The sequence below is a fragment of the Polypterus senegalus genome, chromosome 3 (assembly GCF_016835505.1).
Source record: "Polypterus senegalus isolate Bchr_013 chromosome 3, ASM1683550v1, whole genome shotgun sequence".
NCBI classification, from domain to species: domain Eukaryota; kingdom Metazoa; phylum Chordata; class Cladistia; order Polypteriformes; family Polypteridae; genus Polypterus; species Polypterus senegalus.
Genome location: NC_053156.1, coordinates 11,043,989 through 11,069,399, shown reverse-complemented (window position 1 = coordinate 11,069,399; position 25,411 = coordinate 11,043,989). Strand labels below are relative to the sequence as shown.

The 25,411-nt window shown below is 50.2% G+C and overlaps 2 protein-coding genes across 5 annotated transcripts in view; one reads left to right on the top strand and one right to left on the bottom strand.

Annotated features, from left to right (window-relative positions):
* The first annotated feature begins 4,912 nt into the window (after nucleotides 1-4,912).
* On the top strand, nucleotides 4,913-8,705 carry LOC120526734 (testis-expressed protein 49-like). Its single transcript, XM_039749884.1, has 3 exons — nucleotides 4,913-5,168; nucleotides 5,321-5,465; nucleotides 8,353-8,705. Exons 1-3 carry the CDS (start codon nucleotides 4,955-4,957, stop codon nucleotides 8,399-8,401), a joined length of 408 nt encoding a protein of 135 aa, XP_039605818.1. The 5' UTR covers nucleotides 4,913-4,954; the 3' UTR covers nucleotides 8,402-8,705.
* A 369-nt stretch (nucleotides 8,706-9,074) lies between these two features.
* adcy6a (adenylate cyclase 6a) overlaps nucleotides 9,075-25,411 on the bottom strand; it is a 63,404-nt gene continuing 47,067 nt past the window's right edge. For all 4 annotated transcript variants that reach the window (XM_039746590.1, XM_039746593.1, XM_039746591.1 and 1 more), the window contains 11 exons: nucleotides 21,021-21,118; nucleotides 20,779-20,866; nucleotides 15,919-16,035; nucleotides 15,677-15,835; nucleotides 15,323-15,504; nucleotides 15,146-15,172; nucleotides 14,919-15,051; nucleotides 13,241-13,504; nucleotides 12,425-12,629; nucleotides 12,143-12,267; nucleotides 9,075-9,617 (listed from right to left, as the gene is read on the bottom strand). In XM_039746590.1, the coding sequence (XP_039602524.1) occupies nucleotides 9,489-9,617; nucleotides 12,143-12,267; nucleotides 12,425-12,629; nucleotides 13,241-13,504; nucleotides 14,919-15,051; nucleotides 15,146-15,172; nucleotides 15,323-15,504; nucleotides 15,677-15,835; nucleotides 15,919-16,035; nucleotides 20,779-20,866; nucleotides 21,021-21,118 (1,527 nt within the window). In that variant the 3' untranslated portion in view covers nucleotides 9,075-9,488. The remainder of the gene's footprint in view (nucleotides 9,618-12,142; nucleotides 12,268-12,424; nucleotides 12,630-13,240; nucleotides 13,505-14,918; nucleotides 15,052-15,145; nucleotides 15,173-15,322; nucleotides 15,505-15,676; nucleotides 15,836-15,918; nucleotides 16,036-20,778; nucleotides 20,867-21,020; nucleotides 21,119-25,411) is intronic.

The following is a 25,411-nucleotide window of genomic DNA, read 5'->3' as shown; positions in this document are numbered from 1 at the left end:
GGTGGTCTCACAAAGCAAACAAAAAGGAATAATCAGCTGATAACACAGAAAAGCCCCCCCTTCAGATGTCACAAGAGGGCCACTGGGCGCTCATGCTGTCAGTGCCAATCTTTAAATCCTTTTGATTTGTCAGCAATGATGTGGGTGCCAATGTACCCCACATCAGAAGTCAGTTGAGCTTGGCATATCAAACATTGGCAGCTGTATCAACTGTGGGTCAATGGTCACTCTAGTGCCCCCTTTGCCATCTGTGTGAAGTTCAGGTGTGCCAGAGATGTGCTGGATGGTCTGATTGGGCATTCTGGCTCAGATGGACTGGTACCCAGACCAGGGGTGGTGAATTTGCGCCCAGGATAGACTCTGACTCCCAGCGACACTGAAATGGCAAAAACAAAAAAAAAGATCACAGATGGACCGGAGGATGAAGTAAAAATTGGCCAATAGGAATTAAAAAATGGAAGCCAGTTAGGATTTTAGGAGTGCAGACAGATTTCCGTTTCCCCGTCGGCACCGTGTGGTGGGCAGGTGGGCGCTGCTGCTTCACAGCTCCAGGGTCCAAAGTTCAAACTGTGCCCGTCTGTTAGCTTGTCCTTCCTTGTCTGCCTGTGTTGAGTCCGCGTGTTTGCGTTTCCACCAACACCCCGTAGCTGTGAGTGTGTAATAGAGTGCGTGAGTGTGAGTGTGTGTGTGAGAGTGTGTGTGTGTGAGTGTGAGAGTGTGTGTGTGTGTGCGTGTATGAGAGTGTGAGTGTGTGTGTGTGAGAGTGTGTGTATGAGAGTGTGAGTGTGTGTGTGTGAGTCTGGAGACTCTAAATCCCCCCCTCCAAGTTTAGGTGTGTGTTTGCAGTTGTGGTGCCCTCTACAGGTGGCCTCCTGCCTTGCATCAGCCGTTGGTCTCCTGTGACCCTGACCCCTGTGACCCAGGTTGGCAGATGGCTGCCCGGTCAGAGTGACTCCCACCTGCCACCTTTCACTCGGCACATTCCCAGATTCCCACTGCATGTGGCCCTGTCTTTTGTGTGTAGTTGACCCGGTTATCCCACTTTTGACTCGTCCCAGGGGTCCGAAGCGCCCACTCCTTTCTTCCTTGTTCTCTTCTTCTTAGCAGGCCTTGGTTTGCACACCTCACTTTGCCCCGTTCCTGGTATTTTACTGTATGAGTGACTGGAAGGGAAAGGCGCTATATAGCTGTCAGCCTAGCCCGGCTCTCTCCTACATGACCACTCTACTGTACTTGACTGCAGTAGTGCTGTCCATCCAGACCGGTCTTCTCACCACCGCTCACCACTTACTGGGCACTCTGGGAGCCCCCGGTGACTGAACATGCCCCGCAGCTCCAAGGAGGCTCACATGGACGTGTGGCGTGTGTTTCTGCCCCAAGTTTTCTGGTTTCCTCTGCCAGCCAAGAACATCAAGTTGTATAAACGGAAAGCCCTGGTGTGGGGCAGTAAGGGGGTCCGAGTGAGTGTGATTCTTTATTACCCCCTGATATGAGTGAGTGTTCCTCACAGTGTTCCGTCCCACCAGTCCAATCCAGTTCAGTGTCACCAGTCCTAGATGCCACTGCCAACAACACCTGTGGTCAGACAGGAAGGGTCCACAGACAGGGTGCCTGTCACAACCCCCTCCTTCACTCATGCTGCACATTTGTTTGTATCTGATTGAGAAAGGCGCTATATAGAAGAAAGATGCAGCTAGTAAGCGAATGGGCAACATGTCATGTCACCTCCATCTTCGACAATCTCTTTGTTCCTCAGCCCTGGTGGACCCTCTGCCTACGGCTGTGTCCGACTGGTGAAGATGCTGGACTCGTCCTTCTACTCCTGCAGGTGACATTTTTGTTTGAAGTTGTTTTCATTGAAAGGTCGGAGCGTCAGAACTTTAACTCAGTGCGGCCCCCCAAACCCCGATCTGTCCTGTAGACCACGTCACGGCACCCCCTAGTGGCTCGGCTTGTGCAGCTGCCATCTTCTCGTCTACGTGCCGCTGTGTGACGTCAGCAGACAAGTGCGAGGAGCTCGAGGCCAGCGGGGCCGCCGTCTTCTGCTGTCCTTGTCGAGGAATGTAAACCGCAGGGGGTCTCAGCGACGGATCATCGGATTGGTGGGAGTCTGCCGAACTCGAGGGCGCCAGCTAGGACTACAACTCGGGGGCCTCTGTGTGCACGTCTAATTGTAAAATGGCGTATAGCGCCTCACACAGAACGTGCGCTGGCAAAGCGAAAAAGAAGAAAGCCGACAAACAGAAATATAAATATTTATATAGCGCCTTACACAGCAAGGTGACCTCAAAAAGGCATAAAGAACAAAGTGAGACAAAAAGATTAATATTTATATAGCGCCTCTAGGGGGTGCTGTGCCTTGGTCTACAGAAATATGAATATTTATATAGCGCCTTACACAGAACGTGCGCTGGCAAAGCAAAAAAGAAGAAAGTCGACAAATATAAATATGTATATAGCGCCTTACACAGCAAGGAGACCTCAAAAAGGAATAAAGAACAAAATCAACAAACAGAAATATAAATATTCATGTAGCGCCTTACACAGCAAGGTGACCTCAAAAAGCAAAAAAAGAACAAAATCGACCAACAGAAGTATACATATGTATATAGCGCCTTACACAGAACGTGCGCTGGCAAAGCGAAAAATAAGAAAGCCGACAAACAGAAATATAAATATTTATATAGCGCCTTACACCGCAAGGTGACCTCAAAAAGGCATAAAGAACAAAGTGAGACAAAAAGATTAATATTTATATAGCGCCTCTAGGGGGTGCTGTGCCTTGGTCTACAGAAATATGAATATATAGCGCCTTACACAGAACGTGCGCTGGCAAAGCAAAAAAGAAGAAAGTCGACAAATATAAATATGTATATAGCGCCTTACACAGCAAGGTGACCTCATAAAGAAATAAAGAACAAAATCAACAAACAGAAATATAAATATTCATATAGCGCCTTACACAGTAAAGTGACCTCAAAAAGCGAAAAAGAACAAAGTGGAACAAAACGATTAATATTTACATGGCGCCTTATAAGGTAAGTTGATCTTATAAAGCACAAAAGAAAAAGGAGACAAAAAGAATAATAAATATATAGCAAGATGACCTTAAAAAGCAAAAAAAAAAAATGAAGTAGATAAAAAGAAACATAAATATTTATGTAGCGCCTTACACAGCAAGATGATCTCACAAAGCACAAAAAAACAAGGTAGACAAAAAAGAAATAGAAATATTCATGTAGCCCCTTACACGGGAAGGTGATTTCATGAAGCAAAAGAGTAACAAATAGACCACAAATTATATAGCGCCTTACATAGCAAGGCGATCTCTCAAAATATAACAAAGTAGACAAGCACAATACGTTTTTATAGCGCCTTACACAGAACTCAGCATTACAAGATGATGTAACAAAACAAAAAAGAACAAAGTCGATTCAAAAGAATGTATTAATATTAATATAGCGCCTTACACAGCCAGCAGCGCCACAGGTGATTTCACAAAGAGTCCCACAGTGTAATTCCAGATGAGCTTCAGAGGAGCGAATGCAGGCGCACAAGGCGGGTTGTTCAATCTCAGGTGGTCATCACGTCCATCCACCTCACCGGCCATCTCGCGCGCGCGTGCAGCGCCACCTAGTGGAGTTACCTGAGAAATGCCCTTAAGAACAAGTAACTGCAACGAGACGACTGGAGACCCCGAGAGCTGTCTGCACAGGTAACGCCGGTGTGGCAGGTGGGGTGGCACGTCTCCCTGAAGCCAGACGCGGAGTTCATCCTGTACCTTCCAGGAGACATCAAGGCACTATATAGAAACTTATCTAGGCAGCGTGGTGCCCTCTTGGCCCTCCAGGTGCCCGCCTCCTTTTTGGCTTTGCCTGTCTTTTTTTTGTCGTTGTTGCAAAACCCACCCACCCACGCAGCTGTCACTCATCGCCCTCCACTGAATGTTTCTTCAAGGTTCAGTAAGGCGCTTTATAGATAACCCCAATGTATCATTACCTTATAAGGCAGGGCAGGCGGTGTGGCTTAACGACTACGGCGTGGCACGACAGACCACAAGGGGGCATTGTTTAAAACATAATCAACTCTCTGTTAAGCAGCTCTGTTCATTACGTCACCCAGGGGCCTGTGGGGGGTCTTAATCTGGATTTAGACCACCGGCTATCCTGCGATCCTTCCCCAGGCAAGTGGGTTTGGAGGGTGGATGGATGTCTAAAGGAACACGAGGCTCACAGACAGATGGGCTCTTCAAGCTGCACGCCACTAACGCGGTGAGACTCGAGTTGAACCCGCGTGCCCACCTGGCGCCACCAGGACAGAATCACCCGATTAAGCTCCCTTTCAGACTTTCTCTTGTAAGCGTTGCGGTGTGCCATGATGTTCACCTCACCTGTCCTTCTGTTTTCTTAATCCATGTCATTGGGCATCAGCCCATCACAGGGCACAGCTCAAACTTTAGAGCTGTCTGCCAAACCGTAGGAGCACTGGGGCAATAAGGCAACGGTGGCCAGGGACATGGCGGTGAAAGGGACAAAATAAGATTAGAAAAGGCGCTATATTTTTGCCGGTGCGCGCTCGCTTTGTCTCTTTGTGCGACGCGCCCGTCCACCCGTGCCCACAGCTAGCCGTATCCCTCCTGGACGTTTTGCCCGAGTAGTTGTGACCACTTGCGTTTTGGACGTCAGATGGTCAGCAGAGCAACTCACGGATTTGTAGCCCCCGAATCTGACCAGCCCACCCTCCTCAGCTTTCCACAAACCTCTTTTATTCTTCAGACGCGATTTAAAGCCCGAAGTGTCGCTCAGAGCTCTCTGTCGCCGCCTTGTGGCCGCTTGTGAAGCGCATGACTTCTCTCTACGGCCCGAGAGCTTTGGGAATCACGTGAGGCGTGGAGGCGGAAGTCTCCTGCTCTGCAAGGCCGCTGCCATAGTAACCAGTAAACAGACGCGCTGTGATGGCTTTTTTCGGGATCACCGGCCTGGGCTACCAAAACCCGTTCAGGGGCTCCGCTCGGCTCGAGGGGCCGGGTGCGGGGGGTGCTGTCCCTTCAGCGTATCTCTTGGCGACAGGCGGCGGCGGCGGCAGGGAAGGGCTTAGAGGCTCTGAAGGTCACGGTGGAAGCCAGCAGAGATACAGAGACATGGTGCTTCTGGCCAGGATCCCCAAAAGTGAGTAGCGAGGGACACGTGGGCACACGTAGGGGATCTGGGCACCATGTGGAAAGCCATGGAGTGGAGGCAGACTGTGTGATGCCCCCTATTTGTCCCGATTTGGGCGCAGTGGTCTGAGCAGTGACTAACTCAAAGCTTTGCCTCTGCAGGTCCGAATGAGTTGAGCCGCGTCCCCATCACAGAGGCCCAGCGCTATGGCTGGTGGTTGTGCCAGGAGAGTGGGCGTAGTGGAGAGATGATTCCTGGCTGGGCACGTGTGAACCGCCATCCTCGGAAAGACAGCGAGATGACAAGGTGAGCAATAAGCTGGTGCCAGGCAGTAAAGTGCTGGCACATCCCTGATGCTATGGCATTTGAACCCTGTTTTGGGTAGCACTGACACAGCAGGTCCTCTTTTTATTTATTTTGTGTCACTCCCTTAACTCAAACAGGTCAGAACAGAAGGGTGTCACTTGGAAGGGCAATTTGCCTGGGGGCACAAACTTTTGCACGCTCTTGACTTGGGTTCAAATCCAATATGAGAAGCCACAAGGGATGCTGATATAAATGTGGCTTTACTGATTCTGTGCCAGTGCCGCTGACTTTATTCCTGCAAACGTGCCTACCAATGCCAACGCTCAGCTCAGCTTGCCCATACACAAGATTGCCCCCCAAGAGTTGTCAGGCCAGTTAGGAGCTTCTAGAGCTGACTTGTGCCACCCATGTGAGTTTGGCATGTTTTTCCTTCCCCAGCTTCTTGTTAACTCCATCCAGACCTTTAGTGCCCGGCCAGCAGACTTACCAGTCAACTTGCACTCTTGGTGGGCTACTCAGATTTAAGAATGGCACGTCACTTGCAGTCTGTACTCACCAAATGCAGTCTTCATTATCCAACTGACATGGCCATCGAGCGTCTTCACCAGTTTAATGACTGGCCATCTTTGACACGCGGATATTGGATGTGGCCATCATTGGGTCATTTGGTCCACTCGGGCACTCAGTCTTGGCACACGTGTCACACATGTTGATATTTGAAAATTCTGACTGACTTTTCAAGCTTGTTATCCTTGCAATCACCCGAGTCACCAGTCTTGTCGATGACAATTCGTAAGTCATTGCCCCATTGTGTTCAAACTGCCAGTGCCTGTTTGGGCAGCATTTGGGCACATCAGTGGGACACGCTGGTCTGACTGGGACAACTTGGTGTCCCCAGTCCTGGTGACCTGATTGTCTATTAAGCGGTAGAAAGCTCAGAGATAATCAGTGCACCGGGATTTGAACCCGGAGCTGAGAGATGGCAACATGAAATGAGAATCCCCATGATAGGCTGGCACTCATATACCCCTTAGTGCGTTCATCAAACCCGAGAGCGCCCCCTGTATGTGGAGGCAAGAAACTCAAGATACTCTCAGCAGACCCATTCAGCACCCTAGTGACACTGTGAGGGACCGGAAACAGCATGTTAATGAATGTCACCCACTTAAAAGGAACTGTAGGTGACAGGATGAGTTGAAGGTGACCATATCTGTGCCCCTTGGCGCGTCTCCTTCTTTTGTTGGTGTCCTTCTGTGTCCTCCTTCTTACACCCCTGCTGTGTCCCAAGTTTTTGGCACCCACACTGTGACCCACTGTGTCTTTTGTCTGTACCCCTCCTGTTTAATGCCTCTTCTCTTCTTGTTCCAGGGTGCCCCCAGTTTATCTTCTTGTTCTTTTCACACTTGGTGCTCACACTCTGTGCCATCTTTTCTTTTGTCCCACCTGTGTACCATTGTCACTCTTTGTCCCCAGTGATGCTCACAGTCTCACCCCTCTTATCTTCTGTTCCCATTGCTTCCACTGTCTGTGACCACCTGTTTGTCTTCATCTTGTGCATCCAAAGTCTATGCCACCCTTCCACTTGGTGCCATTTGATGCTGCCCCTCTTGACCACTCCTCTTTTCCTTTATCCTACATGTTTGTCCTTGTCCCTCTTTGCCCCCCTCGATGGTCACACTCTCAACCTTCTCCTTGTCTTCCACTTCTGCGTCTCACGTCTATGCTGCCCTTCCACTTGGTGCCATGTGGTGCTGCCACTCTTTATCTTCTGCTCCTTCTGTGTCCTTTGTCCATTGCTTGTTCCCATCCCTCCTTTCTTCCATATTAACAAGTTCACTCGTCTTTCTTCTCTCCTAGCTGTTTGTCCTCCTCTAATGTACCACTTGTCTTCTGCCACCATGGTGCCCCTCATTTGTCCTTCTCCCTCCGTGTCACTTGGCACTCCCATTCTGAGCCATTGTCTTCTGCATCTGCTGTATCCTCCTCCAGCATTTTATGCCACTTGTCTTTTGTCCCCCTCAGTTGTCCTTTCACACTGTGTCCTGATCATGTTCCCCCTTTGTCCCCCATGTTATTCACACCATGACATACCTTGTCTTGACTTCTGTCCCCATGGTGCCAGCCCATTTGTCCTCATCCTTCTTTGTCCCACATGGCATTCACACTGAGATTCATCTTCTGCCACTGCAGTGTCCTTCACGCCACTTGTCCTCGGTCCCCCTGGCTGTAGTCATACCATTTCATCTCATGTCCCGTGCTGTGTGCCCTGCATTTGTCCTCATCCCTCTACCACTAACAACTTCACCTGTCTTGTCTCCATTGTCAGCTCTTTGTCCTTCGCCCACTTTGTGACACTTGTCCCTTTTCTTATGTGGACCCCTCGTGTTTTCTCTCACCTGTTTGCACTCCTCCATTGTGCCCGTTGTTTGTCCTTCACCCTGTGTGCGCCAGTTGGCCCCTGCCATGTCCTCCTCCTGTTTTATGCCACTTGTCTTCTGTCCCCGTGGATGACCCGTTTTGTCTTCTGTCCCCTTTTGCTGTGTGGCCCCCCTTCTATGCCTACATGGCACTTAGCGATTTCTGTTATCTCCTTTTTGTCTGCTGTCCCCATTGTGTGCCCCGTCCATCCTTGCCTGACATTCAACTCCTATGCGTTTTGTCCTGCCTTGCTTTATGCCACTTGTCTTCTGTCCCTTTTTGCTGTGTGCCCCCCAGTTTGTCCTTGCCCTTCTATGCCCACATAGGTGGTCATCCTGTCCCCGACAGTAAACTCCCACCCGTCTTGTCCTGTCCTGTTGAATGTCACTTGTCTTCTGTCCCCCAGATTTGCGACTCTCACACGTCTTCGTCTTCTTCTTCCTCTTCTTCTCCCGTGTTGTCTCCGCAGGTTTGTCCGCCGGATGGTTTTATCAGACCGGAACTTCCATCTCTTCTGAGCCTGCTGGGCGGCGGACCCTCGGAGGAGGAGCAGCAGCAGCACCTCGTCACCTGACCGACGCCCCCCAGGCTGTACGTCACGTCACGCTACTTGGAGACAGGCGACAGTAACAAGTGATTTTTATTAGAAAAGACACAAGGCCAGTATGGTCTGAAGTTCGCCCTCCGGTCATAAACAAGTACAAACTTTTACAAATGGACGTCTGCCGCCTCCTTCTTGTAACAGGATACACAAAAACCAAAGCAACGCGAAGCAAAGCCACGCGGGGTCTTCACCCGCCGCCCTGCCCGCTCAAACCCCCATACCCCCAAACACACACACGCACACACACCCCGACTAAAATAAGAAACACAAAAGAAAAAAAAAAACGTCGTGAGGAGTGGGCGGCGGCTAACCAAAAAAAAAATAAAGAAAGAGGGGAGCCGCGGACGGGACGGGGCACTGCCACCCTCCAGTCCGCCCCTCAACTTGAACTGGCACTCTGCTCCCCCCCTCCTCAGCCGCTTCCACATCGCGGGGTGTCTTTTGGCAAGAAAGCGTCGTAGAAAGTTCACAGTGAAGACTGGCGGCCCCAGGCCAGCATCGACCGTGCCAGTGGCGCCTCCCGGCGGGTACCTTGGGTGTCGACGCGGGCGCCGTGCGTTTTCATTCCTGAAGTGAGCGTTTTTTTTTTTTTTTGTTTTTGTTTTTTCTTTTTTCTTTTTCTGAATAATTTTTTCTTGTACCAAAAATACAGATTTGAAGAGTCAAGAACGTACAAACACGCAAAGTGGTCTCCACGCCGCCTGCACACGGGAACAGAAAAAAGCGTTAAAGGCAAGGCGGGGGCGGGGCCTCGGCGACGGACCCGCCCCCTACCGTTTCGTCATCGTCGTCGTCTTTGGTCAGAGGGTCCGTCCCGCCGCGCTGTCTGTCCTTCGAGCGGCCCTCGCTGGTGCAAGCCACTGGCATCCTTTGTTCCTCCATCTTTTTTGTTGTCTTTTGAATTTTTTTTTAATTTGAACTTTTTTTTCTTTTTTTTTCCTTTTTCCACTCGTCGGCAAGGCTCGGGTTCAAGTGGTGTCTGGGCACCTGCTGGCGTCTCGCTAACTGCTGTGAGGGCCGTCGTTCAGGAAGTACGTCATCATTTCTCCTTTGCCTTTGACCTTCACCACTCCTCGGCACTCCAGCTGGTAGCCCTTGGCACTCAAGACCTGGTACATGTCCGTGGTGACCTGCAGAGGGAAGGACAGAGGAGGGCTCAGTTAGTGGCATCAGCAGGATGGCTCCATCACCACCGCCCCATCGGCTGCCCTCAAAACTGCCCACACCCCTGTCTCGCATGCCATTTTGTCAGGCACCCCTGTGCCACTGAGCTGTAAGAACTTGCCTTGGTGGGAACACACGACTGTGACTGTGTCCTCTTTGTGGCACCACCACTTCAACCCCATGGGGAAGCTTGGTAGAGCTCAGTGTCGGAAAACATCCAAATACCAGACAATGGGCAGCCACACCTGGGTCATCGAGCTCTGTGAAACCACCGAGCAGGGTAGGGGGAGTGTTTGTCTTACCTGAATGTAACCCCAAAGCAGATGCAGTGCCATTCATGCCATCCTAATGCTGTGCTATATAACCCCAGACTTGGGTACAGTGTGTCTCACCACATTATAATCAGACTGCAGGCTCAGTTTGGTGCTAATGCCACATGACACGGATGCCACTGCCAGTTCTGATTTCTACTATGGGCACCAGAGTAACTTATTAAGCACAATGCCCATGTGATTGTAATGGTGACCCTCTGAGACCTACGACTGCGACAGTGCCCTCTTTGTGGCAATGAGCCAAGCCCCTTCTCACTTAGGAAGCCTGCAGTATGCGGATGATGCCCAAGTGAGTCGCTGGGCATTGACACCACGATTGTTTTATATTGCGCATTTCACTGAGTACCACCCCAGAGCTCACAGAAAATGAAACCATTAAGACAGAGTGGGCATCAATGAGTACCAAAGTGTCCTGGTGAAAGCTGGCCTGGTTAGTCTGTACGGGTCACGGTGGGTACACTGGGGAGGTGGCAACTGCAGCCTGTGCTGTCCATCTGATTGGCCCACAAATCAGTGGTGGCTCAGCATTGTTTGCTGAAGGTGCAGTATGGGGGTGATGCCCAAGTGAGGCACTGGGCCCTGATGCCATGTTTCAGTTGTCCTATATAGCACCTTTCACCAAGTACAGGCTCAGAGCTTAAAGATTATTCATCACTTGTGCCCTAAAACACACAGGAAAGCAAAGCGGGCATCAATAAGTCCCTAAGAGGGGCACCCGAGTTTGCTGCACTGGTGAAGATCTTACTTTGACTGCCTGTCCGGAGGGGCCGACACTTTGACTTGTGACCTGCATATATGGACGTGACGGGCCACCGGCCAACATCAAGATCAGGAGGACCTGACCAGTAAGACCAGTGGAGTGACAAGATGGTGATGGTCCTGTTTGTCTGTATGCTTCACAGGGTCTACACTTGGGGGTTGTCTGGTTGACCGCAGTCTATGGTGAGGGGTCAGTGACATCAGTGATCTTCATCTGACTGGCCACATTCGTAGTGTCCCCAAATGTCAGTGATGGCTCAGCAAGTTGTTAACCATTTGTTTAGCATGCGCCATGCTACTCAGTAAGCTAGCAATATGTGGGTGATGCCCGAGCGAGGCACTGGGCCCTGATGCCATGTTTCAGTTGTGCTATATAGCGCCTTTCACTGAGTACGGGCTCAGGGCTTAAATAAAGGCTATTTAGACACTAGTGCCCTAAAACACACAGGAAAGCAAAGCGGGCATCAATGAGTCCCAAAGCGGGGCCCACCCGAGATCACTGCATCTGTGAAGTTCTCGATTCGACTGCAGCCTTTGCCCAGTCTTAATGTGCCCTCAGATTTAGAGGTCACATCACTATGGGCAGTGAGGGTCCATGGGGCTGACAGCTTCACTCGTGACCTGGATGAGGACGTGATGGACCACCAGCCACCACCAAGATGAGGAAGACCCTTTTATGATGGTGGTGGTCCGGTTTGTGTGTACCAGTCACGGGGTGGTGACCACTGTCTGTGGTAGGTGACCGGGACACTGGTGCTGGCCATGTCCACTGTGTCCACTGCTAAGGAGTCAGCAGTGTTAACCCTTTGTTTAGCTGCTGCCACCTACCACAGTAAGGGCGCTGTGTCACTTAGTACCCCTGCAGTAATGTGGGTGACGGCGAGTGAGTCACTGGGCCCTCGATGTCGTGATTTGTTTGTGTTATATAGCGCCTTTCACTGAGTGCACACACATCCTTACAGATTATTAAAACACACAGAGTGGGCATCGACGAATTCCTATTAATGGGCCCACCCAAGTTTGCTGTACCAGTGAAGATCTCAGTCTGACCACCTGTCCCTTGGGGTGGAGAGATTTGACTTGTGACCGGGACATGGACATGACGGACCACCATTAGCCAACACCAAGTGGAGTGCCAAGATGGTGATGGTCTGATTTGACTGTACGGGTCACTAGGGCTGCACTGGGTGATCCGTGTGGTCTGTGGTATAAAAGTCAGCCCAGGGACATCCGTGCTGTCCCAGGATGGGCATCAACAAATACCCAACAGGCACTGAGTGGTCACACCTGAGGCTACTATACCAGTGAGGGGTTCATTTCGACTGGCAGCCAGCAACAAAAGGAGACATTATGAGGACCGGGCCACACTGAGGGGGTACAGCTGCCAGGTGGCTGGGTACCTGTATGCGGTCAGGGACGCCGGTGCTGTCCATCCGACTGGCCACGTTCACAGTGTTCCCCCAGATGTCGTACTGGGGCTTCCTGGCACCAATCACTCCGGCGACCACTGGGCCAATGTTCAAGCCTGGAATGGAGGCAAAGACAAGAACTTGACACCCGTGACCCCAACTGAGCACAGATTGGCCCATAAAATGAAGAGGAGGAGCAGCCAATGGCTGAGCTGCCCACCACTAGAGCCACTGGACGAGGCCAAGGGGCACAGAACACGAGAGGTGGCTTACCAATCTTCATCTGGAAGTTGTTGAACGAGTGCTCGTTGATGTACTTCATCTGCTCCATGAGTCTCATGGCGTAGTCGGCAAGCGCCGTGATGTGCGTCTTGCCCTCCTTGTCGTACGTGGAGTCGTTGAGGCCCGACGCGGCCATGTATGTGCTGCCGATCGTCTTGATCTTCTCCAGCTGCCTGAACTTCTCCTCACTGATGATCTGCGGAAGAGCACGGATACAAGAGACACGGTTATGGAGGTGGCCTGTGGGAGGCGCAACGCGACAGGACATTGTCACTCACCAGGGGACAACTCACCCCACACTTTTCAACCTGTTCAATCCAGTTTGGGCAAAGAGGATGTCATGGGAACAACTGGCGCAAGATGGGAAACAATGCATCACACACATCCACACAGAATGGCATTGGACCACACAGGCAGCGGGCACCATTCACACAGTGGTCATATTCAGCCTCAAGGCATTGCAGTTTAGAAATTGCTTGTTTACTCGGGCACAGGGGGCTCGTTAGCTCAGCTGGACACCCTGGTGCTTTCTAACTCAGAGACCCTGGCTCTGTGCCCAGTCTGTCCATGTCAGAGGTGCGCAGGGCCACCTCACTCAGGGAAAATTCACCCTAAACCAACTCTGGGAGCAGATGACAGCCCAGGAGAGGGTGCCAGTCCGTTTGTGTGCTCACTCACATGTGTCCACGCCATTTTGTGCCACCCATTACCATGAGGTGAGAAAGGAAGAGCCCGGACAGAGGTGGGCAGGACATGCGCCATTCACACAGATGGTCCGAACCCACAAGGTGACGGTCTTCTGCTTACCTCGTCAAAGTCGGCGATGATTTCATTGAGGAGCCTCAGGCACTCCACGCCCTCGTTGTTGGCCTCCAGCTCCACGTAGAACTCGGAGAAGTTGCTGATGGAGGCAAACATGACGGCCACGCACTCGCAGGACTGGTAGTAGAGCTCGTCGTTCCTCCTCTCTCGCGCCAGGAAATGGGCGGCCACGTCTTTGGGCAGGATGTTGTGGAGGAGGCGCCTGTTGTAGGCCTGGAACTTCTCCATGTCCTCCTTCTCATCGGTGGCCTGGGTAGAGTGGACAGTGAATGGGGGTTTCGGGCAGGAGTCATTCAGGCATGAGAGAGCAGGTCATTCAGCCCAACACTGGGTGACAGTGGTGACACCTTTAGAAGAGTGCCCCCTACTGTCAACGCTATGGCCTCACCTGACCATCTGCTCAACTCTTAATACGGTTCATCCCACAGAGACTCTGCTGAGTCAACACTGGCACCCTTCAGTTTTTTAACGTCACTCTGGAGCTGCCCCCCTAAGAGCCCCGGGCACACGTCTCAAGACCCCTGCCAATCATCTTCCCACCACTGCCCAAAGCTTTGATTCTTTTCACATTATTGGTGTTTACTCAAAACAGAAAGTCCAAATCCTCACACACCCCACGCCCAATGGACCCTCAAAAACTGGCACTGCCTCTCTAAGTGACACGAGAGGAGTCCCCACACCATATGGGTGCCACTTACAGAAGGAAACAGCTGCAGGGCATCAGGATCTCAGACAGCAGCCTTGGTCAGCACAATGGGTTTAATGGCTATTGGGGGTCTTCTTTATGACCTGTTTACCCAGCTCTGGGAAACTACTCCTGGCAACTCCAAATCAACATGTGACGAAAATGCCAATGACACAAACAGGCTGCAGCCCTCAATGCTCACTGTGCTCAATGTGGAGACCACAGTGAGGCCCCCAAGCTCAAACCTGGAATCTGGGGTCCCGTATGGGCTTTTGTCAATCGAATCAGCGTATAATGGAGGGCATAGCTAGGCTGGCATGACTGTTGGTGCCTTCCTTAGCAAGTAGGACTGTGACAAGGAACATATTCCCCTACAACACACCAGGTGGCAGCATCACTCTGGGTGCACACCCACAGGGCTGCTTGGCATTTGTAGTCTCAACGGGTGGACCTGTTGGGGTCCTTCAGAAGCTGCTGGAGGCCACAACTGGGAAGAGGCTCCCCTTAACCTTGGCATTCCATCCAAGGGGGTGTGGCTATGAAAGGAGGTCGTTGGAGTCAGAGCTGGGAATGGAGGTGGATGCCACTCTCCTGGCAAAGAGGGGTATCATGTTACAGTGCTGTGTGGCAGTTAAGTGTCTTTTGGACCCAAGACTGGCATTGTGGTCTGGTTTGGGGTGGGGGATGCCTTCATATCATCCACACCGTGATATGTTAACAATGGCTTCTGGGGGCACTCCCTGGGGTCTTGGGGCACATGTCAAGTGTGCCCACCAGGAAACTCCAGACTTGCAGTCCTCTAATACAACTGGCCTTTCTCTCATACCATGGTGCCCCCCAATACTCCAAATCATAGCCACCCTGCATCAGGTTAGATGCCCTCACTGCTGCTGCCACATTGATGCATTTGTCTGCCCACCTGCCTATTGGCGCAATGACAAAATCATCCTCCCCCTAGAGCTCAGCGGGCACACATACCTGCAGCTTCCAGAGAAAGTCCAGACGGGCCGTTGACTCCACTTGCTGGGCGTGAAGGTACAGCGCTAAGACGAAGACGGTGAGGATTACGGGGGTCATGTACTTGAGGGCCACCTTTGTGTTGGTCACCGAGCTGAGAGAAGTGGGGATAAGAACATAAGACATTAGCCTTGTGCCACCTTAGGGCACCGCTGAATCTAGAGCAGAAACGAGAGGTCAGTACTCACCAAGCCGACGTGCCATTCAAGGACGGCCTAAAGAGAAAAAGTCCAGCGTCAGTATGGCATCAGCAGGGGGGGTGGGGGGATGAAGTGGGGCAAGGACCAGAAGATGCCCGCTTCAGGCCAACTGGCATCTGGAAGCGCCATCTGTGCTCTGGGCTTTAGGAAAGTGGCCATACTCACGTGGAATTGGCATTGGCAGTGACAAAGAGGTCATAGTTGTCAAAGAGCGTCACAGCTGGCCACTCCACGATGATCACGTAGGCCACCTGGATGAACAGCATGAGGATGAGCTTCTCGATGCTGCTGATCTGCAGGAACACGGAGCAGGCGAGCAGCGTCAGCAGCACACTGTAGTTGAAGTACTGCAGGGCGGAAAGAGGAAGACCAGGCGCCGTTAGGCTCTGCCAGGCTGTACCACCCCTGCCACAAACAGTGCACTCCACGTCCCTCATCTAAACGCCACACCTGGATCAGCACCTGTCCAGCAATTCGGACCACAGGACCCTCTCATTCTCACCTGGGGGGAGCACTCACCTCGGGAAAGGTACAAGCGGGCCACTCATCGCTGCACAGCCAGCTGTCATTGGTCAGGGAGGAGCTCAGGTTCTTGATGTGACACACGGTGACCAAGCTTGGCGTGATGTTGAGGCTGCGGGCAGTGCAGTCCTGGAGGAGCTCCGTGCTGCAGGCAAACTGAAGACCACGAGGGGTGCGGTCAGGGCTCAAGCTTCATTGTGACCCCCCCACCCCAACCACCGTGATCACATGCTACCTACCATGTTGACGAAAGCCGAGATGAATACGAGAAGGATGGTGAAGACCCCCACAAGGGTACTGTTTGTCCGAGATTGAACAATCTTCTTGGAGATGCTCTGAAGGATGGCAGGAAAGACCTGCAGAGGAGAAAGAGAAGAGCCATGCAGTCAGCAGGACGGGCAACCGGAAACGCTGCCAGCCTGGCATCATACCAGGCCCTAAACACCATGAGACACTCCAGCTCCATCCTTTATTGGAAAAATCAAGGACAACTGGGAAAACGTCCCTCACAGAATATCCTCGTAGCTTAAGTCCAGGGAGCTGACCTGAACTGTGGCTTTGGGTGGTGCAGCCTTTGCCAGGCCGGTTTGTGATGCCGAGTGGCTGTCACCATTCTTGTGTTTCCAACACGTCCTCAGGTGGTCCTACCTAAAGTCCGTTTTCATTAGGCCCTGTGATTGTGGATGGCACTCGGGCCACCCTGCTGTCTATCCCTATCAAAGCCCCTCCAATTGTGCCTGTCATTGTCATGTGTCGGCCCGGGGTTGAACCTTGGCACAAGTGCATTTTCTTTTATTGTAAAGTTTCTCTTGTTTGTTGCCCATTATTTTCATGTTCTGCCAATTCTGTTGTTTATCGTTTGCTTGTCATTGTCATTGTGTGGCCTGCGCTGGCTCCTTCATCATCCTTGAGCTCTGTGGGTGGAGCCCCAAGAGGCGGGTTTATGATGACATCGTCTCTGAAGGACCGCCCCCTGCCTTATAGCCTTGGCTGATGGAAGCCATGGAGTGTTGTGGAGTGGGGACCACAGTGATGAGTGCCCGAGGGTCCCTCTGGATTCTGCTTTGTTTCTCTTCCATGTTGCCCAGAGTTCTATCCCTGCCTAATGTTTCTCCTCCTTTTCTTTGTCTTTTTCGTTCGTTTTTCACTCTGAATGATTAATATGGCCGGTTCTGTTCAGTTATCACTTAGTCCAATGTTTGGTGTCACGACTCGCTTTTTCCTATGTTAAGTGTCTTTGTGACCCACCAAGGGGGGAGTCTCCTCCCCCTCAGTGAATCGAGAATGGTCATCGTTGGGGGGGTGTGGGTACCCCCTTTTATGAACTGAGCCTGATTGTCAGATCGGGGATCAAGTACGATCATTGGAGCAGCTACCTACTGCAACGCACTACCATTAAGAACAATAGCAACTGGCAACCCACCAGTGGCCCACCCAGTGGTTAACAAAACACTGATTTAGTGGATATGTTTAATGTATTGTTATTTTGTTATGTTGGACCAAGCACGACCAGTTGCCTGTTTGGGAGACCCCCCCCCTTCTAGGCTGTTCTACTCCAAACCAGGGGGTGTCGCTGTTGCCCAACTCACTTTTCTCTTCCTCCTTCTGCAGAGCGGATGATTGACGCTCCTTCCACCTCTGATGTCACTTCCGGTCTCCACCCACCTGTGCCCGCCCCTTCCAGGTCACAACATTGATAACTGACCGTACCCCCATCTCAGATCAGTCTCTACTTATTAGATGTCATTTATTAGTTTTTCGTCATGACAACTGTCATAATATAAACCGTTTTACAATTTGACATGTCCATCCATCCATCCATTTTCTAACCCGCTGAATCCGAATACAGGGTCACGGGGGTCTGCTGGAGCCAATCCCAGCCAACACAGGGCACAAGGCAGGGCACAAGGCAGGAACCAATCCTGGGCAGGGTGCCAACCCACCGCAGATTTGACATGTCTCTTTTATTCATTACACATTATAAACAATAACAACTCACGGCCCAAAAGCGAGCGGGGACCTGCGACCCCCCCCAATGGTTAAGAAACATGATTCATGTATTGTTGTTCTTGTGTTTACTTCTGTGCTGCTGCTTTAGATGTCCTTACGTTCCTTGTGTTTTGTGGGTGGTTCCTCCAAGAGGCGGGGCCACCTGTCAATCACAGTTGTGGGACCACACCCAGCCTCATAAAGGCTCTTGGGTAATGAAGTCCACTGAATGTGTTTTACCACAGTAGTGTTCAACCTTTTTGACAAGTGGTCCGGTTTTAGTTTAAAAATCTGCAGGGAGACCCACATAATCAGGACTGGGGGTTCGGGGGAAGGGGGGGGCTCGTCCCACATAGAGTTCCAAGCAGCTTGAATTTTTACCATTAGATCAGAGAGCGTTGGAGTTTTGAGCTCTTCATTTTCAAGCTACGGGATTTATTAACAGTGGAGGACATCGCAGACTGGCTGAGCATAAGGCACAGTGCAGTCATGCCAGCTGTCAGTGCCACGCCTCACAGCCCACCTTTCCTCAATGCCACACATTCAACACTCTGAATAGGCAGCTAGCGTTGGCCATCAGAGGAAGAACAGACACAGCGGCAGACCCCCCTCATCAGTGGGGGGGGGAGGGCAGAGGGCAGCCAGCTGGCTAAGGTCAGCCTAACCCTGACCTGAATTTTTCCAAACGAGCGCCGTGCCCCCTATGGGTTTTTATTTTTGCATTTTAGCCTCCATCAGACCCTCACTGTGCACTAACAGTTATGTATCTTATTATTTAAGCCAACCTGACTACTCAAAATGGGAGAGGGAAGTCGCAATAAACCCCTGGCCTCAAACGAACAAAACTGTGAATGTATTGCATTATGGGCACTAAAACTCCCCACTCGGCTTTATGTGTGTTATGATCCGGGCCTGTAAACCTCAAAGAAGCCTCAATGCTTTAAATAGGCAGAAGGCCTACACACACAGAAAAGGCCTAAACACTCATGAACGGAAAGCGGGAGCTGCCAAAACAAACAAAACTTTTCACACTAGGAAGAGAACTGGCATCCCGGATGAGACAGGAGGCCAGTAAAATAACTTGTGTGTCCAGTTGACAGGAAATAATGGATGGCCAGCAGAAGCAAAGACTCGGAAAAGGTTCCATTCCCCTTACGCCAGGTGGCAGGGGTCCTCATATGGTGACCCACTTGGGATACCCGCAGGGGTGCTTGGGAATTGGAGTCCAGAAGTGCAGCCCTGCGTCTTGGTAGAGGGTGCTGTTGAGGGAGGACCTCCTTATTTTCTTTATGGCCCAGAAGTGCTTCATGGACACATGGAATGGCATTCCTGGGTCCGACATAAAAGGAGTCCACTGCCTCACATCGGGGAGTCAAGAGTCGGGAGTAAAACTCGGCAGAGGTGGAGAGGGAGGAAGACTTGTTGGGTTTATTGTGCTTTATTATACAGCTATTGTGGCCGACTGCTGGGAAGACAAAAGACCAGCATTTTATTTAAATCTTGTGTGCAATGTGGTTTGGCGGCCCCTTGGGGTCACATCATACTTCTGCATTTTAGCCATTCTTGACTTGAGGGTATGCGTGTTATCATTCGGGCCTAACAACTTCAAAAAGGCCTAAGCCCTAACCACTCAAGAGAGACTCCAATGCCAAACCACTTGCAAAGGAAGCCACTGAAACCCCTGGCCAACAAGCAAAATGTCTTGTCTTTGCATTTTAGGCACCCCACTCTTCACTTAGGGTCGTCATGCATGTTATCATCCAGACCCAAAAACCTGAAAGATGCTGAAACACTTCAAATAATCCTAACCACACTCAAAATAGGCCTAAAATCCTAACCATTTAAAAATGGCCAAGGGCTTAGCCACTCAGAAAAGGCCTAAAATCCTAACCATTTCAAAGGGCCTAAGGTCTAACCACTAAAAAAGGCCTGCAATCCTAAATATTTAGAAAAGGCTAAAGGCTTAACCATTCAAAAAAGGGTCTAAAATTGTAACTATTTAAAAGGGGCCTAAGGCCTACCCACTCAAAAAAAGACAAAGGCTTAACCACTTAAAGAAAGCTTAAAGTGCTAACAGTAAAATAAAAAGGCCTAAGGCCTATTCACTCAGAAAAGGCCTAAAAGCCTAACTATTTAAAAGGTCCTAAGGCCTAACCACTAAAAAAGGCCTGCAATCCTAAGCCCTCAAAAACAAGACCAAAGGCTTAACTACTCAGGTTAGGCCTAAAGTCCAACAATTGTATAGGCCTAAGGCCTAACCACTCAAAAAAGGCCTAAAATTCTAGCTATTGAAAATGGGCCTAAAGCCTAACCACTAACAAAAGGCTGCAATCCTAACCCCTGAAAAGAGGCCTATATTCCTATCAATTTTAAAGGCCTAAGGCCTAACCACTCAAAAAAGGCCTAAAATTCAAACTATTAAAAAAGGGGCCCAAAGCCTAACCACTAAAAAACAAGGCCATAGGCTTAACTACTCTGAAAAGGTCTAATAATTTTAAAGGGCCTAAGGCCTAACCACTAACAAAAGCCTACAATCCTAACCCCTCAAAAGAGGCCTAAATTCCGAACAATTTTAAAGGCCTGAGGCCTAACCAGTCAAAAACGCCTCCAATCCTAAACATTTAGAAAAGGCCAAGGGGTTAACCACTCAAATTCATTTTCTCAAATACATTTTAAAAATGAAATGCAGGAAATTTCAAATACGGAACACTTGGAACAAAATAAAAGCAAAGTTTCAAAATGGCCAAACCAAGTTCTTTAACTCGAGAGAAAGGCCTAAGAAAAGGAGCCAAAAGTCGAAAGCCAAGGACCAATCAAAAGGGCTGAAATGAGGGCAGAGGAGGGACGCACCAATAGCAGCAGCTCCCGGAAGTAACAGGTGGATTAAAGAGGGCTGCTGGTCAGGTGACCTCTGAGGGATTGGTAAGTGGGCAAAGGGGCTGGGCAGAAATATCAAAAACGTGGACATAATTGCGATTACAAATTAGGGACAAAAAAACAGGTCCCCGCGTGCAGCTCTGCTCTGGCCGTTTGGTATTTGTAAATGCAGCCCGAGTTATATAAGACTAAAGTGGGGGTCCCCCGATGCCTGCCCACCTCACCTTACTTACCCGCACACACGAGTAGATGGCACACACAAACAGGATGTTGGCGAGGACTACAAAGATGCTGACGTAGACACCCAACATGAGCAGGGAGCTGTGGGAACAAAGGCACATGGTCAGACTACCGGGCAGGGTGAGGGATGGTCAGCTAAATTGCCCTTTCCATCCTCCCACAACTCTAGGGTCACTCACTTCCTCCTGACAGCATTCAGCTGGAGTTAAATGGCGGACCACCAGAAGATACTCACTGTGGAAAAATGACCACCTGGATGAGAGCGATGAAGAAGAAGACAAGAAGGGCACAGGCCACGTATCCTCCGAATCGATCGTCCACCTTCTTGGAGTACTGCGGGGACAGACAGCGAGTCAGTTGTTGAGTGTCAAGCCCACCCTGCTATGCTCAGGGGGCTCATCCTAACTGATCACCAGCAGATGAGGCCTGTGGATGACTTCCAGGACAGGACCACCAACTGAACACTTATGACAATATAAGTGGCACAGGCACAGAAATCTGATAACGATGCCACCACACAGAGTGACACAGCGATTGACACCGCCCCCTATTGGAACTCAGGGTAAAGCAGCTGCTGCTCACCTGCACCATGGCTGCCCTCCTCATTCTATCAGATGCCTGTGCCAGCCCAGCCTATGAACAACACCCCCCATAGTCATCATCGCAACACTCACATTTGTAAGGACTCGTCGCTGGCTGTCCCCAAGCCCATGTTTGCTTCTTCTGTCTGTCCCCACAGCCTTCACTTCATGCTGTCGCAAGTTTGGTCATTTAATGGCCAACTGTGTCCCAATTCTGCATACAGCCCACCTGAGGCTGCCAGTCCCACTCACCTAACATAAGGGAAGTGTTGTCAGGACCTGAAGGTCCCCCAGGGCTCAACACCATGAAGCTAACTCTGATATTTGTTCACCCTCTTGAACCCGCACCTTCGTTTACAAGTGAAGCCCACCTTCTGCACCTTTAAATATTTTAAACTCATCACCATGGAATCTCAATGGCCTGCATTTGAATTGGTGGCAGAGGTGGGATTGGTATAGATAAAGAAGTCAGAGCAGGCAGACAGACCCCCCGGACCACTTGTTGACATATAAAAGTAGGCTGATGGGGACAAAAATTAGGAAGAAGGTAAGTAAGTAGGGCATCCAGGACCCCTCAACTGAATGATTCGAGTTGGAGAGTGTTGTGTTATGTGGGCACTGTAGATGCCAGCCCCATCCATGCCATGCCTTCTCTGCATCTGAGTCTGCTCTTATTACATTGCTGTTCAGGTCAACGGTGAATGTGGTGACAGTGCCAACACTGTCATTAGGCTGCCTGGTCACCACCTCGGCATCTTCTCCCTGTGTGGGTGGGATTTCAAGTTCAGCTAAATAGAGACTCAAGGGTGGGAAACTGAGTGTGCGATGGACTGGTGGGCCTGCCCTGGTCAGGGCTACCACCACTGGCGTTGGACACCCGGGAAATGACAGACATAAAGTGGAGGAATGACAGAAAGGCAATCTGATCTGCTCTTGTTGTGTCAATCATCAACTGTCCTTCATACCTGATGATATAGCGCCTCTTACATCCAGCCTGTTATATTATCAATAATAAAAGTCTCTCATATTTATTATATAGCGCCTTTCACGACTAGCTCTATGGCTACAACACAATGGCTTTTCTCTGTTTGTCAGTCTTTTATATAGTGCCTTAAATCTATCTATCTATCTATCTATCTATCTATATCTATCTATCTATCTATCTATCATATAGTGCCTTTCATATCTATCTATCTATCATATAGTGCCTTTCATATCTATCTATCTATCTATCTATCTATCTATCATATAGTGCCTTTCTATCTATCTATCTATCTATCTATCTATCTATCTATCTATCTATCTATCTGTCATATAGTGCCTTATTAATCTATCTATCTATCTATCTATCTATCTATCTATCTATCATATAGTGCCTTTCACATATCTATCTATCTATCTATCTATCATATAGTGCCTTTCTATCTATCTATCTATCTATCTATCTATCTATCTATCTATCTATCATATAGTGCCTTATCTATCTATCTATCTATCTATCTATCTATCCATCTATCTATCTATCTATCAATCATATAGTGCCTTTCATATCTATCTATCTATCTATCTATCTATCTATCTATCATATAGTGCCTATCCTATCTATCTATCTATCATATAGTGCCTTTCATATCTATCTATCTATCTATCTATCTATCTGTCTGTCTGCCGCCATATAGCCAAGAAGGTTTTAAACTGCATAACTTCACATTATTTGCCTGCCGCTGCCATTCAATGTAACACACGGGCAGAACATGCACACGGCACACAGATGGTGACCCAGCTGGAAGTCAAATTCTAGGCAGCCGCACCAACAGCTGTGCCACCCTGCCCAGTCAGACATTTGTGCACAGAGTTCCCGGACACTTAGCTGTAGTTCCACACGGTGTCACCATCGACACGTATTTATTTCCCCCAAAGCCCCATGCTGGGGGGGCCTGACAAGGTGAATTAATGGAAGGCATTAATAAAGAAAAGATGTGCCAGGCAGCGAGGAGCAGCACGTCACCAAGCAGTGGGCTTACACGGGGAGATCAGACACGACTGATATGGCAGAACTGAAAAGAGAAAGAAACAAAAGCCGACGACCAGAGGGGTGCAGGTGTGAATATCAATTAGGAAACTGAGAAGGAGAGATGTGGCATCAAATAGGGGGGTGGAGGGGCTGCTGCCCTTTTCAATATACAGAAAGGACAAGGTGTTCAAGTCTGATGGTGACGCCAAACTGGGAGGCCGGGCAGATAATGGAGAAGCAGCAGAATCATCACGAAATTCAAAAATGGACAGACTTATGGACGATGAAATGTGAAGAAATTCATTTAGGAGAGAAGACTGAGATTTGAAAGCACAATGGGAAGCCCTGTGAGAAGAAGCTGGAAGTCACAGTGGACTGGCTGGTCAGTGTCCACATTCAGACAGTGGACTGAAGCCTTGAAACAGGCTAGCAGGAGGTCCATGCCCCCGCACGTGTGCAGTACAAGTCAAGCTGGGGTAAGGACCTGGCGTCATGGTGGGCTTGTCAGTGTCCACCTCCATACACTGGACAGAAGTAAACATTAATAGGATGTTAGATTATATAGCGCCCCCTATGTGTGAGGCACATTTCAACAGTTGTTCTGCCGCCTCACAGCCCCCTGAGGCTGGGGTGGTCACCATGACAGCCAGCTGTGGCTTATCTGCCCACACTGAATGACAGTGTGCCTCGGGATGGCGGCCCTACCTGGTACCTAGTGCAGACACCCAGTAAACAAGGACTTCCAGGCGGCCCACCTTCTGCTTTTCAACCCAACTAGCAGACCCTCTCAGGCTTTATTAAACACAATGAAGCAAATGGGGCAGAGGAAATGGGCAGGCAGCAGGCTGAAGCCCCTCCGTGTGTGCTGGTGGGAGCCGAGTGTTGCCCCCTTATGTTCAGAATTAGCACCTCGTCACACCTCAGACTGGCCAGCTCCTTCTGTAGTGTTCACTCTGAGGCCACCGAGACCCCCGAGTTGGGGTCTTTTGCCAGCTCATGTATAACACTCACTGAACTTCGTTTCACGTTCCTTCCCGGATTCTGGCAGCACCACCTGTGCAGATTTGGCCGCAGCCGCGCCCGCTAATCCCACTAATCCAGTGTCATCTGTGGACTGAGCGCTCGTCACCCGCCACTCTCCAAATGCCACAATCAGGTAATGAGCCATTTGGTTCGCAGTAATCCCACTTTGTAGCCCACATGTTGCTGCATGCTGGGCGTCCCTTTGTGTCGAAGCAGGACAGAATGCCAGCTTCCTGCCCTTGTCCTTGAATGGCTGCTCATTCTATTTTTGTATCATGAGGCTTGTTCTGTGGCACTGGAAAGCCAGGATGCCACGGTGCAGTGTGGCTGGCACCTTGAGGCCCCCAACCCTAAATGCCAACTTCTATGGCATGAAAGAGTCTGAACATACCACTCAAGCCTCTGCCCTGTGCCCTGTTGTATTAGTTGCCCAGCTCTGATGCCTAACAGCTGTTGCATGCCCACCTTCTTACTCCCAATGGGCTTCCCTTAAAGGCCTGAGCCCACTGAATGGACAGAATGGACGCCTCTTATCTGCCTGCTGTCTTTGGTTGTTATGCCACCTACTGGACACAGGACATATTACAAGCCCCACAAACCTAAGGGGCATCCCTTCAGGGCACCTCTGTTGTGCCCCAATGGTGCCTCATTATGGTGGTAAACAGAACTACAGATTGTGTGCCTCTAAGGCTCACTGCTGTGCCCAGCTACTTCATCTGTTCAAAGATTGATGATGAAGGCACCTGCGAGCACAGCATGAAGGTGTCCTGTGCCACGGGCACATTATTAATCTTTGCCATTTTTTTCGGTTTTCTTATTTTATTATTGTTTGCTTGCCAGTTGGTGATGTCACTATTTGACATTTGCTTGCCATGACACCACCTGCTGATGGGCGTGTCCTACCTACATGGCTGTGTGAGGTCACATGGGGTTGGTACATCATATTTAAGGGTGGGTGCATTTTGCCAGCCCCTTGTCTTGGTGCCCTAACTTGACTTCTCAAGCAGC